A 14,859-nucleotide genomic window follows, 5' to 3' on the forward strand; every position below is an offset into this window, starting at 1 on the left:
AGTCAGCTTTGCTTTAGTTTATGGCAGAAGAAAAACTAACCCAGAGGAAGACTATGAGCTGATAATGAGGCTACAGACCACTATGGTTAAACTGCAACCTTGAAACATACCTGTGTGTCACAGTCAGGCCGAAGATTAAGTTCTTCACAGCATTCCCTAGATAGCCTTAAAAATATATATTCCTTTGTTTTTTCTTCAATAGTAGCTTCATAAACCTTCTCTTTGGTTCCCTGGGTCTGTCCTAACTTCTGTTTAGGGACTGGTAACAAATAAACAGCATTGACTTTGGTCATCACCAGTCGTCCAGCCAAAGTATCTTCAGAAAGTGTTTCAGTAAGCTTAAAGCGACCAAAAAGTTGTCCATTCTGAGCATACTTTGCACCTCCAGAAACGCCAGTGAGCATGAAGCTTGCTAGAATCTGCAATTGCACTTTAAGGTTGAACCTAAACCAGAAGTAGAAAACTAGTTTGAATATTTTACATACAAAATATATAAAAACTAGAATAGTGAAACTAAATCAAATATAAACGTAACAAAAACCATTATATCACTTCCACTTCATTGAGCTAAAAACTATTTTTCTGCCTTTAATACAAGCTGGAAACAACAACACTTTTTTTTTTGAGACGGAGTCTCACTCTATCGCCCAGTCTGGAGTACAGTGGCATGATCTTGGCTCACTGCAACCTCTGCCTCCCGGGTTCAAGAATTCTCCTGCGTCAGCCTCCCAAGTAGCTGGGATTACATGTGCCCACCATGCCCAGCTAATTTTTGTATTTTTAGTAGAGACAGGGTTTCGACATGTTGGCCAGGCTAGTCTTAAGCTCTTGATCTCAGGTGATCCACCCACCTCAGCCTCTGAAAGTGCTGGGAGATTACAAAGGTGAGCCACCGTGAATGTCCAACAAAACTTTTTTTAAAGTGAATAAACTCCCATGTAAGTTACATAAAGACACATACTAACTTGTGTTGAAGAATATGCACATTCAAAAAACACCAGAGTATTTAAAATGAAACTAAATGTCATTTTTGAAAGTAACATGAAATATTATATACTAATTAATATAAAAGTCTGTTTGAACACACCATTGGGACAATAAAGACTTTAAAATCACCTGGAACCAGAAGGAAACACATTGCACTGAAAATTACAATGGACTTTAAACCAATTGCTTTCCAAGTAGAGCTTATCAACAGATTCAAACCATAAAATATCTCTTTCAATAATGTTAATGGACATTTAAAATAAATTTTCATTCAGGGCTACATGGAGGCAGGTCTCATGCAGGAATTATGGAAAGAGAAGTTAAGGCCTATCTTATCAGACAATGGTTGGTATACTCCCTCACACTTCCATGTTTGCACGTGAGTATGAGAGAGTATGTGTGTGAAGGCAGCACAGAGAATCAAGATTAATTTACACAGTCAAGAAATATGGAGCCGGACATGGTGGCTCACGCCTGTAATCCTAGCACTATGGGAGGCTGAGGTGGGCAGATCACCCGAGGTTGGGAGTTGAAGACCAGCCTGGCCAACATGGTGAAACCCTGCATCTACTAAAAATACAAAAACTAGCCAGGTATGGTGGCAGGCACCTGTAATCCCAGCTACTTGGGAGGCTTAGGCAGGAAAAACGCTTGAACCCAGGAGGCGGAGGTGGAGTGAGCCAATATCACGCCATTGCACTCCAGCCTAGGCAACAAAGTGAGATTCTGTCCCCAAATTTAAAACAAAAAAAGAGAGAAATATGAAGTGAAAGAAAGATGTAAACTAATTAACAGTTCTCCTTTGCTGTTCTGAAATGGTGCTGTAAGAGGTAAGACAACATGGTAAGAAATGGTGGCAACATTTTCTCCTTTCTCTTAGGTTTGTCTTAGTCTGTTTAGTGTTACTGTAACAGAATACCTGAGACTGGGTAATTTATAAAGAACAGAGATTAATTTCTTACAGTTCTGGAGACTAGAAAGTCTAAGATCAAGGGGCTGGCATATGGTGATGGTCTTCAGGCTGCATCATCCCATGGTGGAAGGCACGAGTGTAAGCAAAAGCAACGGCAAGAGAGGACTGAATTCACTCTTCTAACAGCCCACTCTCATGATAAGGAGCCCACTCCTGTATAATCACATTACCCACTCATGAGGGTAGAATCCTCATGGCCTAATCACCTCTTAAGAGTTCCACCTCTTAATACTGTCCCCATGGCAATTACATTTCAACATTAGTTTTGAAGGGGACATTCAAACCACAGCATTCTGCCCATAGCCTCCAAATGCATGTTCTTCTCACATACAAAATACATTCATTTCATCCCAACAGCACCTAAAAGTTTTAACTCTTTCCAGGATCAACTCAAAAGTCCAAGCCCAGGGTCTCAACTAAATCAGATACAGATAAGACTCAAGGCACAATTCATCCTGATTCAAATTCCTCTCAGGAGGAATTTGTCTGTGAAATTAATGAGTTACATGCTTCCAAAATACAGTGGTGAGACAGGCACAGGATAAACATTCCCATTCCCAAAGGGAAAACTATGTAAGAAGAAAGGAATAAGTGGTTCCAAGTAAGTCCAAAATCCAAAAGGGCAAACAACATTAAGTCTTTTTTCTTTTTTTTTTTTTTGAGACGGAGTTTCACTCTTGTTGCACAGGCTGGAGTGCAATGGCGTGATCGCGGCTCACTGTATCCTCCGCCTCCCAGGTTCAAGCAATTCTCTTGCCTCAGCCTCCTGAGTAGCTGGGATTACAGGCATGTACCACCATGCCCAGCTAATTCTGTATTTTCAGTAGAGACCGGGTTTCTCCATGTTGAGGCTGGTCTCGAACTCCTGACCTCAGGTGATTCACCCGCCTCGGCCTCCCAAAATGCTGGGATTACAGGCATGAGCCACCATGCCTGGCCTACATGAAGTCTTAAAGCTGAAGAATAATCTTTGCTTCCACATCCCACATCCTGGCACACTGGAACAGCAGTTGGGCTCCCAAGGCCTCAGGCAGCCCTGCTTCTATGGCTTTGCTGCGCTCAGTCCCCCCAGAAGCCCTCACAGATTGAAAGTCTTGTATCTGTAGCTTTTCCAGGCGAGAGCTGCATAATGCTGACCCTTCAGTTCTGGAGTCTAGGGATCTAGCCCACTCCCAGGGCTCCATTAAGCACTGTCCTAGTAGGGGCTCTGCACAGTGGCTCCACCTCTGCAACAAGTCTGCCTGGGCCCTCGGGTTGTCCAATACATCCTTTGAAGTCTATGTGGAGTGACCATTCTGGCCAACCTGGTGAAACCACATCTCTACTAAAAATACAAAAGTTAGCTGGGCGTGGTGGCACACGCCTGTAGTCCCAGCTACTCGGGAGGCTGAGGCAAAAGAATTGCCTGAACCCAGGCGGCAGAGGCTGCAGTGAGCTGAGATCGTGCCACTGCACTACAGCCTGGGTGATGGAGCGAGATTCTGTCTCCAAAAAAAAAAAAACCAGGAGACCATGTGTGGGGGCTCACACCTGTAATCCCAGCACTTTGGGAAGCCGAGGCAGGAGGATCACTTGAGGTCGGGAGTTCAAGACCAGCCTAGCCAACATGGTGAAAACTCGTCTCTACTAAAAACACAAAAATTAGCTGGGCATGGTGGCCCAGCCTGTAGTTCCTAGCTACTCAGGAGGCTGAGGTAGGAGAATCACTTGAACCCAGGAGGTGGAGGCTGCAGTGACCTGAGATAGCGCCACTGCACTCCAGCCTTGGCGACAGAGTGAGACTCCACCTCAAAAAGAAAAAGAAAAAAAAAAGAACCCTTTCTTTATTCATGTTTTCTTAAATGAAATTAAAATTTTACTTTCCTTTTACTACCCATATAATATGCAGAGTTTAGAGGTCATTAAAACTTTCTTAGAGGGAGGAGATTATTTCAGAGTGCAAGAAATTCTTGATTCACAAAGGACCTCTTTTTGCTAAGATGATGTGCATGATGTACAGTTTTCTTATCTTTTTTTTTTTCACTATACAATCAATGTCTTCTTCCTTTGAACTCCCTCTTCCACGGACTTCTGTATGGTAATGCTCTCCTAGTTTTCTTCCTACCTCTCCTAGCTGCTCTCCATCTCCCATCTAAGCACCAACTACTTTCTATAAGCTCCACCCTGCCTTCCTTCTACTCTGTAAGTTCTTGCTAGGTCACCCTCTCCCAGATCTCCCAGCTCAGGGCTGTAAATCCAACTGTCAAATGGACACTCTTGTTTATATGCCCTTTAAACTCAGTATATGCAAAACTGACTATCTGACCTCCCCAGTGTGACCCAACCCAATCTTCCCATGTATTAACCACTTAGAAAATGGCACTATCATCCACGTAGGTATCCAAGCCAAAAATCAAGTCATCCTTGACCCTGCCTCTCTCACCAACCTTCATTCACACAACACAGAATCACTATGCCCTGTTAGTTCCTCATGGCCCTGCTAGTTCCCCTCCTTCCTAATTCATCTGCATCCTAACATTTTTAACTTGAATTATTATAACAGACTTCTAACCCGACTTCCTGTCTCAAATCTGTTCTCCACACCCCTATCAGAGGATCTCTGAAAAATGCAAATCTGGTAAGTAGCTTTCTATAGCTGAGGACAGAGTTTCTCTCTCATCTAACCTGTCCCCACCAGACAAGCACCCTCCATTGCAACTACAATAAACAACTGGCAGCTCCCCAAAACTCTATGCTCTTATTCTCATATCCTGTTTCCTTTAACCAAATACTTTTGTCCTACTTCTTTTTTTTTTTTTTTTTTTGAAACGGAGTTTCACTCTTGTTGCCCCGGCTAGAGTTCAATGGCCCCATCTCGGCTCACTGCAACCTCCACCTCCTGGGTTCAAGTGATTCTCCTGCTTCAGCCTCCCAAGTAGCTGGGATTACAGGTGCCCACCAGCAGACCAGGCTAATTTTTTGTATTTTTAGTAGAGACAGGGTTTCACCATCTTGGCCAGGCTAGTCTCGAACTCCTGAACTCAAGTGATCCACCCACCTCGGCCTCCAAAGTGCTGGGATTACAGGTGTGAGCCACCACGCCCAGCCTTGTCCTACTTCTAAACTTGACGAATCCTTACCTGTTTCTCAAAGTTCGACTTACATTCCATCTGCTCTAGAAAGCAGATGTGAGCCCTTCCTTGACTTGACTACCCTCCTTTTCTCCACTAAGGTGGAAAAGTGCCTCTTCCACGGGGGCCCTTGTGCATTCCTCCAGTACAGTGCTGATCATATTTTATTATAACCCTGTATTTACGGGTCTCTCCCCCACTGGATTACAAACTTTCAGGGGACAAGGAAACATATTTTGCTTGCCTTAGCATCAGCAGTGACTAGCATAGAACCTAACACCTTCAATATTCAATAAATTTTTTTCACTTAATTAATTTTATGTTTTTCTAATAATCTGATTTTTTTCCCAAGCACCATATTCCCACTTCAGCCACTTTATATTATTTCCTAATATATTCTTGAAATCCTGTCATATATTTCTCAACTATCTTAAGCCATATTTTTTTTTTAAAAGTTTTTTGTTTTGTTTTTTGAGACAAGGTCTCACTGTCACCCAGGCTCGAGTGCAGTAGCACAATCTTGACTCACTGCAGCCTTGACCTCCTGAGCTCACGCAATCTTCCCACCTCAACCTCCTGAGTAGCAGGGACCATGGGTGCACACCATCACACCCAGCTGATTTTTGTATTTTTTGTAGAGATGGGGTCTCGCCATGTTGCCGAGGCTGGTCTCAAACTCCTGGGCTCAAAAGACCTGCCCTCCTGGTGCTAAGATTACAGATGTGAGACCTGCCCTCCAAAGTGCTAAGATTACAGATGTGAGCCACCGCACCCAGGTCTTAAGCCATATATTAAAGTTTCACTCATGTCTATTTGAGAATCGCCATCCCAAAACACTTGATCACAATTTAGCAGGCATGAAAAGTTAATCTCACAGTTTAGAGCAACAAGAGAATCCTCTTGTGACACTGGTTGTGTCTTGTAACAAAATTCTTGAGGTAGAGGCACTAGAAGTGCTAAGAAATAAAATAAAAGCCTTAAGAAATGCAGCTTTTCCCACAGAAAATTCATCACATGTTCAAGATGCAGACATTATAGACTTTCTAGTAGAGGTTATAGCTACTAACAATTAATTTGTATATAAGATTAACAGGCTAAAACTAAAATTATGTTAGTAATCTTAAATAATAAAATATGTACTTTTTGAAATTTAATAACTCAGAAATACCTAAACTAGAAAATATATCCTACAATTAACAAAGATATTTCTTAACAAGAAGAAAAACCATCTTTTCATTGTTGCATGCTACATTTTAAAATCAACCTTAAAGTTTACATAATCCCTAACCTTTTAGGGAATGGCAGAATTACAGTCAATTGAATACTCAATAGACTTAAAAAGACACTTCTAGGCTAATGAGAAATATGGCTCTATCAACCTTAGCAACAATTCTATCTCTTGAGTGCAACTTTTCAAAAATTTCAAACCTACAGTGTTTTCATTTCATGTGATTTCTGACTATATGAACAATAAAAATCAACCAAAGTAATAAAACAATCCCTGAGTTTACTAAAGCAGAGCAACAGAACAGAGGTATCACCAACAGAAGCAGCACCCATCTAAATGATGAAATGTGCACCCCACGCTAGGCCTGTCATGTCAGCTGTTAGCATTGAGAAGCCAGGCACGATGACCTGATGAGGCATGCACAGTTTAATGGACACAATAGCTTCAGCTAAAGTACATTTCTTTTGGAAATGCACCTCTTAAAAATCAAACAGATTTCACTTCAAAGTAGAATCATTATTGAACACACACCAACATGTGACTGAGTATAATAGAAGTAAAACAAACAAATCTCAAAAGAAAAGCATTTTCTAAAACTTAAATGAAATGAAATGTAGTATTATCTTTATCACTTACACACATCTCACACTAAAACAACCTAAGAAGAAATTTCTGGACTGCTTTGAAAAAAATCATCCCCTAAAAAAAAAAAAAAAAAACTAGATTATTAAATCCAGCCTCAAACCAAACCAAAATGTATTTTACCTAATCTTGGGAGCCTTTTTTCAATCTACTTTCTAGAATGAAATGCTAAAATGACCATGTAAAAGGCATAGTCTGATGGGATCTTGCTCTGTCGCCCAGGCAGGAGGGCAGTGATGCGATCACAGCTCACTGCAACCTCAAATTCATGGGTTCAAGTGATCCTCTTGCCTCAGTGTCTTGCAACCCTTATCATCAAAACGTAAGAAACTAGTATGAAGCTCCTTGATACTACTTTCATGATTAAAAATATTCTGCTTTGGCCTGGTGCGGTAGCTCGCACCTGTAATCTCAGCACTTTGGGAGGCTGAGGCAGGTGGATCACCTGAGGTCAGGAGTTCAAGACCAGCCTGGCCAACATGGTGAAACCCCATCTCTACCAAAAATGCAAAATTAGCTGGGCATGGTGGCACTCGCCTGTAATCCCAGCTATTCAGAAGGCTGAGGCAGGAGAATTGCTTGAAACCAGGAGGCAGAGGTTCTGGTGAGCGAGATTGCACCATTGCACTCCAGCCTGGGCAAACAACAGCGAAACTCCATTAAAAAAAAAAAAAAGAAAAAGAAAGAAAAGAAAAAAGGAAATATTCTGCTTAAACTGTCAAAGTTCACAGAAGACTGATACATTCTCAGGACCTTGGGAAATATCCTACTAATTGTGTGGCACATCTGACCACAATGTCACAAAGAGGCAAACTTCAGTGTGTTCAGAACACACTTATTACTGTCAATACATACCCAAGTCATTTAGAGAGATGAGTCAATATAGGCATACCATTGTCTCCTACCTCTAAATTGGGTTTCAAACCACAACAAAACATTCTTCATGATTCTAATGGTGACTTGGGTTTGCTCTGATGACTGGTATTGATCAAACAGACAAGCAAAACGGCCCCGTCAGACACACTAGAGCACAGCCCAAAGGCCAAAGCCAACCTTCAGACGTTTTCTGTATAGCCCTTAACTGACAGTGGATTTTACAAAAAACAAAAAGAGAAGAAGAAATGCAACCAGGCCTGTATGAAATTCTCAAAGCCTAAAATATTTATTAGCTGACCCTCTACAGAAAAAGTTACTGAGCCCTGCACTACACCATAGCTTAGCAGCTACACAGAGACCTCCCCCAAAAATTTTAAAAATGTATCTTAGTTATGTTATTTATACTTAAAGAATTAACAATCAAAGGTAAATTAAATTCAAGGCAACATTAAAATGCATATAAATATTAAGTTTAAAGAGTAAGGAGAAAACAAAATACTCTTTTAAGCAACAGAAGTCTGTCACAGACTTTTGAAAATCTTCACAATCTATGTCTACTTGCTTACAGATGCATTCTGAGAACTCTAATTACTATTGGATCTGTTTCTTTGTATGTGTACCAATTATGCACTGCACTTCATTAACATTTACAGGCCTGCCAAATTCAGAAATTTAATTTACCAGCCTTCATATCCAGGGTTACCTTTAGGTGAGAGTATCACCAGAAATTCCAGAATTCTCTAGCACAGTAACTACTTGTCACATGTTAGGCAGGTCGCAATAAATTATCATTTATATCTTGAAGATCCTTCAAAACTCTTGTGTAGTTGTGTACAGAACACATCAATAGTGATCCAGCTGATTTACATTCAGTTTGTAAATATCCCTATTTGAGTCAATAAATATGATATAACTTTAAAGATTTAAGAAAACAGAAAGCTCAGAAGTTCCTATAAAAACATTCTACATTATCTTACCACTGCCTTACCGCAATCTCTTCTTTTCACACCTAAGGGCTTTTTACACCATGAGCAGCAAGTGTTGCCACTAATGATGTACCAGTTTCCATTTCTTTGTTCACATTTTTTTAATTATAAGAGCAATATATGGTCATTAAAGAACATTTCAAAAGTAGAGAAAACTATTACAACATAAAAATCACCTGTTAGTCCACCAACCAGAACATTTTGCTTTCTTTCCAACATTTTTATATACAAATACATACATGTATGTGTATAGGCATCCATATAAAATTAGAATGGCAATAAGGTGTTATAACTAGCATATTTTCTTCCCTAATACTATATCATGAGCATCATCACTGTATTAAAAATTCTTCAAGAACATAATTTCAAGTTATATAAATTCAATCATATAGCTATATCATAATTAACTTATTTTTCACTACTCTTTGAAAGACATGTGTCCAGAGATCTTTGACTCTGATTATTGCTTCATTATGATTCCTCATAAGTAGAATTGCCACAACAAAAGATTCAAACTTAAGGTCCTTGATACAAACTGCCAAACAGCTCTCCAGATAGATCACACAAACTGGGCTAGGGCAGTGGCTCATGCCTGTAATCCCAGCGCCTTGGGAGGCCAGGGTGGGTGGATCACTTGAGCCCAGGAGTTCCAGATCTTCCCTGGGCAATATGGCAAAACCACATCTCTACGAAAAATACAAAATGAAGCCGGTGTGGCGATGCACACCTGCAGTCTCAGTCACTCAGACTCTCCAGTTAGGCTGCAGAGGATCACCCCAGCCCAGAAGGTTGAGGCTGCAGTAAACTAAAATCATGCCACTGCATTCCAGCCTCGGTGACAGAGTGAGACCCTGTCTCAAAATAGTAACAATATTTTTTTAAAAGATCACACCAACTTAGTTTGCCATCAGTGCTAATATTTTTAAGGCCCTCTCATACTGACTTTGAAAGCCTTTCAAGGTACTCGAACAGTGCACTTTCAACTATCCAGTTTCTTTTTTTTTGGAAACAGGGTCTCTCTCTCTCTCTCACCCAGGCAGTGATATAATCACAGCTCACTGAAGCCTAGACCTCCTGGGCTCAAGCGATTCTCCCAGCTCAGCCCTCAAGCTGACACACGTCATGCCTGATTATTTAACTTTTTGTACAGATGAGGTCTCACTACGTTGCCCAGACTGGTCTCAAACTCTTGAGCACAAGCAATCCACCCCCCTCAGCCTCCCAAAGTGCTACAATTACAGGTGTGAGCCACCACGCCCAGCCTTAGATACTCGATCAGTATTTAACCTCTACAATTTTGTAGGGTTTCTCCTTTTATCCATTCTGACAAGTTTCCACTTTTAAAAGATTATTCTGAATATAATAATGCTAAGCTTTTTGGGCTTTACGTGCACATTCTAAAGTAATGGAATGATTTATAAACCTTAATAAAATATTAAACAAATAAAAGTTAATATATAATTTTTTCTGAATTCCTACTATGATACTCAAAAATAGTCTCCAGGATTCTGGTAAGCTTTTAAATTCTATTTAATCCCAATATTTATGATTTATCATGGTGTTCTTTCCTAAGGAAAAGGAATCCATGACAATATAAATAATACAGATGATACAAGTCACTGTCCTTCTTATTTGATAAACTAACAGCCTACAGACACAAGTGATAAAAGCCTTTTAAGAGACCATCAATGGGCCAGGATTTAGTCTTAGAGCAATGAAAACTATACTCTGACTTTGTAAATTTTACATGTATTTAATTTGAAATTAGGTATTTTCAAAAGTTAAATCATAACTAATCTATAAATAGAGTAACCAAAGTATCTGTAAGTTTTCACTTTCTTTTCCTTTTCTGAATATACTCTTTTTTTTTTTTTTTTTTTAAGACGGAGTCTTGCTCTGTGCCCCAGGCTGGAGTGCAGTGGCGCGATCTCGGCTCACTGCAAGCTCTGCCCCCCACCCGGGTTCACGCCATTCTCCTGCCTCAGCCTCCCGAGTAGCTGGGACTACAGGCGCCCGCCACCGCGCCCGGCTAACTTTCTTGTTTTTTAGTAGAGACGGGGTTTCACCGTGTTAGCCAGGATGGTCTCGATCTCCTGACCTCGTGATCTGCCCGCCTCGGCCTCCCAAAGTGCTGGGATTACAGGCTTGAGCCACCGCGCCTGGCCCTGAATATACTCTTAATGAGTGTTCAGTATTTATTAATAATACTAATGATAAGGAACCATAAGGCATCCTGGAGAAGAAAAATATGCTGGTTCAGCTGTATTTAAAAGTAAAACTACTTATAAAAATGAATTCAGGTCTCATAATTGTGGTTTAGTTTTTAAGGCTTGTCTCCAGTTTATCCAAAATATATTAATAGACAGCTACTACCAAATACAACTATTTCACTAACATCTTCCCTCACCCTAACTTTCTTTTCTGAGATTATTTTTCCTAAAATAATTCAAATAAGCTTTTAAGTACTTGGTCTTAATCAAGTGGCATATGGATAAAATGTAAAATATATTAAGGTATTTATAAGCTGCTATAAAGCTATTTTATTATCAACTCGTTTTCCTGAAAATCTAAATAATTTCATTCTTAAAACAACTTTTCAAAATATGTGGTCTCTTTCAGTTGTTGTATATCTGTCCAACAAATATTCATTCAGTGCTTGCTACAACTACCATTAACTGAAAGCTCCTTAAGAGCAGGAACCACAGATTTATACTCCCGGCATGTGGCAAAGAGCTTGTCCCCTAATAGATGTTTAGTAAGGTCTTATAGAAATGAACTATGTGCTTAAAAAAAAGGGATACCATGGTGAGCATGATACAGTTCTTGCCTTAAGAAGCTCATATTTCATTTAAAGATAGAATACACTTATTGAATAACAACCATTTACTACCTGTCTTCACTTAGGCACACTTCCATTTTAAAGATTAAAAATACCATCCAAAGGGGAGAGTTTTTGTTTTAAAGTGTTTCTAAAGTAACTTACTTGCTGATTTCTTTATACTGGGCTATCTCCTCAATATAAAGAAGGTCATGTAACCGTGACTGATAGTTGCTCTTGGTCAATGATTTGTCTAAAACAGACTGGGTAAATAGCTGGTCAGCAGAGAGGGGAATTTGGTATCTGATAAGAAGGCTCTTCTCCAAATCAGTAGTTTCATTAGGTTCAAAATCTATAATAGTCTTAGAGGAAGAATCCCAACGTTTAGCTGTGGTTACTAGCTGCTGTTTTGCATGCATCAGGTATTCGAGATCTAAATGGAAACAAAAAACACATTTATAAAGAAACAGAACATTAAAATTTTTAAATAACATTAACATTCTTAAATACATTACATATTCTTGTATGAGAATTGTATATGGTAGAGCTGAAATTCTTAAAAACAAAACAACACAAATACCCATTGACTATTTTCCCCATATCAAAAAACAAAACAAAACAAAGTAACATTAGTATAAATCCATGTTTCAAAAAAAAACTTTTTATAGAAATTAACACTTTTAATATTAGAAATATTAGACTATATAATTTCTAGAATAATTTCTAGAAATACTAGAAATTATTAACATTTTTAAAATACAGATTAACATTTAGAACTTAACTCCAGTCAAGAGAAATCTGGTCTGCATGAAAAAGATACGATAAATTCTTCATAGGTTTTATCAGATGATAATCACCTTCTCTTCCTACTACCAATACCCATCCCATTATAGAAAGAGAACATCAAAAACTGTAAAAGGTTAAATCTTTTCTTGTGTGATAAAGCACAATGAAACTACAGTATCTTAAAGTCAACTTACTACAAACAAAAATCTTTTAGAAAGCATTAATGTAAAACACTGCTAAGTCCTTATGAAAATGCAGTACAATGCCATTCAAATGTCATTTCCAAAAAATCCAGGTTAGCCTCCATTAAATCATACTGTAAGTAGGGCACAATGTCAAAACAAATGACTGTTCAAGTTCTGACATATCAGGGAAAAACAAGCAGCACAATACCAGCACAAGATGAAACCCATAGTAACATCAACTCTAAGCACTGGGTTGGCTCACTCTATATGTACAGCATATTACTTTTCTATTGAGTGAAACATACATATACCTATAAAAAGAAAACCAAAAGAAAAAAAATGTAATCTTACTGACATATTACACCAAGATTTTGACATAACATGATTGGAAAGACGGTTTCACAATTCAGATTAAAATTTTAGGAAGAAATAATTAAAAGTTAGACAAAGATCAGTCTCCAAAGTACAAATTGTCCTAAACTCTCTTTGAAATGACAACATAATGCATAATTGTCATGTCTTTTTTAGTGAGAGATTTGGCAACATTTAAATGTTACGTATATATTATAAACATGAGCCTAGTCATGCACCAAGGTCAGTGTCTCAATAGTGGCAAATAGCTTATGCTAATAATCTTAATAATTTCTAATCTTTGCTCCTTGAAAAGGCATTTTTACATGCCAGTTTTATTTCTCAAATGGCAACACAAATAACATTATAACGATCAAATGTAAAGATGGTTTGCTTATTAAAAACTTGCACTTTAAAAATACTCTGGATTGGGGCTGCGCACAGTAGCTCCTGCCTGTAACCCCAGCACTTTGGGAGGCCGAGGCAGGAGGATCACTTGAGGTCAGGAGTTCAAGACTAGACTGAACAACATAGCAAGACCCTATCTCTAAAAAAAACAAAAAAAAATTAAAATATATGATAAAATTAGCTATCATTAAAAAAAAATACTCTGGATTGATGGTCTGTTTTTGCAACAGCCTCAAAAGCAGAAGTTTCCTAATGTACACTAACCACATTTTCTTCCTAAATCACTTTGACAGCCAGGTACAGTGGCTCACACCTATAATCCTGGTACTTTAGGAAGCTGAGGTGGGAGGATCACATGAGGTCAGGAGTTCCAGAACAGCATAGCCAACATGGAGAAATCTGGTCTCTACTGAAAATACAAAAGCTGCCGGGCACGGTGGCTCAAGCCTGTAATCCAGCAGTTTGGGAGGCTGAGGCGGGTGGATTGTCGGAGCTCAGGAGTTCAAGACCAGCCTGAGCAACACAGTGAAACCCAGTCTCCACTAAAATATAAAAAATTAGCCAGGAATGGTGGTGTGCACCTGTAATCCCAGCTACTCAGGAGGCTGAGACAGGAGAATCAGTTGAACCTGGGAGGCAGAGGTTGCAGTGAGCCAAGATCGTGCCACTGCACTCCAGCCTGGGTGATAGAGTGAGACTCCATTTCAAAAGAAAAAGGAAAGAAAGGGAGAGAGGGAAGGAGGGAGGGAGGGAGGGAGAGAGGGAGGAAGGAAGGAAGGAAGGAAGGAAGGAAATACAAAAATTAGCCAGGCATGGTAGCAGGCGCCTGTAATCCCAGCTACTTGGGAGGCTGAGGCAGGAGAACTGCTTGAGCCCAGGATGTGAAGGCTGCAATGAGCCGAAACTGCACCATTGCATTCTAGCCTGAGTGACAGAGTAAGACTCTGTCTCAAAAGAAAAGGAAAAAAAAAAAAAAGACTTTGAAATTGAAAACTGCCGTAATTATCATTCATTAGATCATAGCTACAAAAAGTATTGAAATTTTATAAATACCAATACCCCTAACATAGATTATACCATCACTAAAGATCAGAGGCTAATTATTATCAAAATAACAAGGAGGTATATAATTTTTGTCCTTAATTCAAAAGCCAAAAAGAGAAATAGCGTATTACAGTGACATATCAAATAACCAACTCTTTAAAAATAAATAAAAACTGCCGAGCGCAGTGGCTCACGCCTGTAATCCCAGCACTTTGGGAGGCCGAGGCAGGTGGATCACGAAGTCAGGAGATCGACATCATCCTGGCTAACACGGTGAAACGCCATCTCTACCAAAAAAAAATACAAAATATTAGCCGGGCGTGGTGGCAGACGTCTGTAGTCCCAGCTACTCAGGAGACTGAGGCAGGAGAATGGCGTGAACCCGGGAGGCGGAGCTTGCAGTGAGCCAAGGTCGCGCCACTGCACTCCAGCCTGGGCTACAGAGCAAGACTCCGTCTCAAAAAA

General features: G+C 39.6%; 1 protein-coding gene across 5 annotated transcripts in view; it reads right to left on the minus strand.

The window, feature by feature from the left end:
- HELZ (helicase with zinc finger) overlaps positions 1 to 14,859 on the minus strand; it is a 171,051-nt gene that overhangs the window by 89,135 nt on the left and 67,057 nt on the right. For all 5 annotated transcript variants that reach the window (XM_030923001.1, XM_030923003.1, XM_030923000.1 and 2 more), the window contains 2 exons: positions 11,786 to 12,053; positions 111 to 444 (listed from right to left, as the gene is read on the minus strand). In XM_030923001.1, coding sequence (XP_030778861.1) covers positions 111 to 444; positions 11,786 to 12,053 — 602 coding nt within the window. The remainder of the gene's footprint in view (positions 1 to 110; positions 445 to 11,785; positions 12,054 to 14,859) is intronic.

Source organism: Rhinopithecus roxellana, chromosome 19 (assembly GCF_007565055.1).
Source record: "Rhinopithecus roxellana isolate Shanxi Qingling chromosome 19, ASM756505v1, whole genome shotgun sequence".
Classification (NCBI taxonomy): Eukaryota; Metazoa; Chordata; class Mammalia; order Primates; family Cercopithecidae; genus Rhinopithecus; species Rhinopithecus roxellana.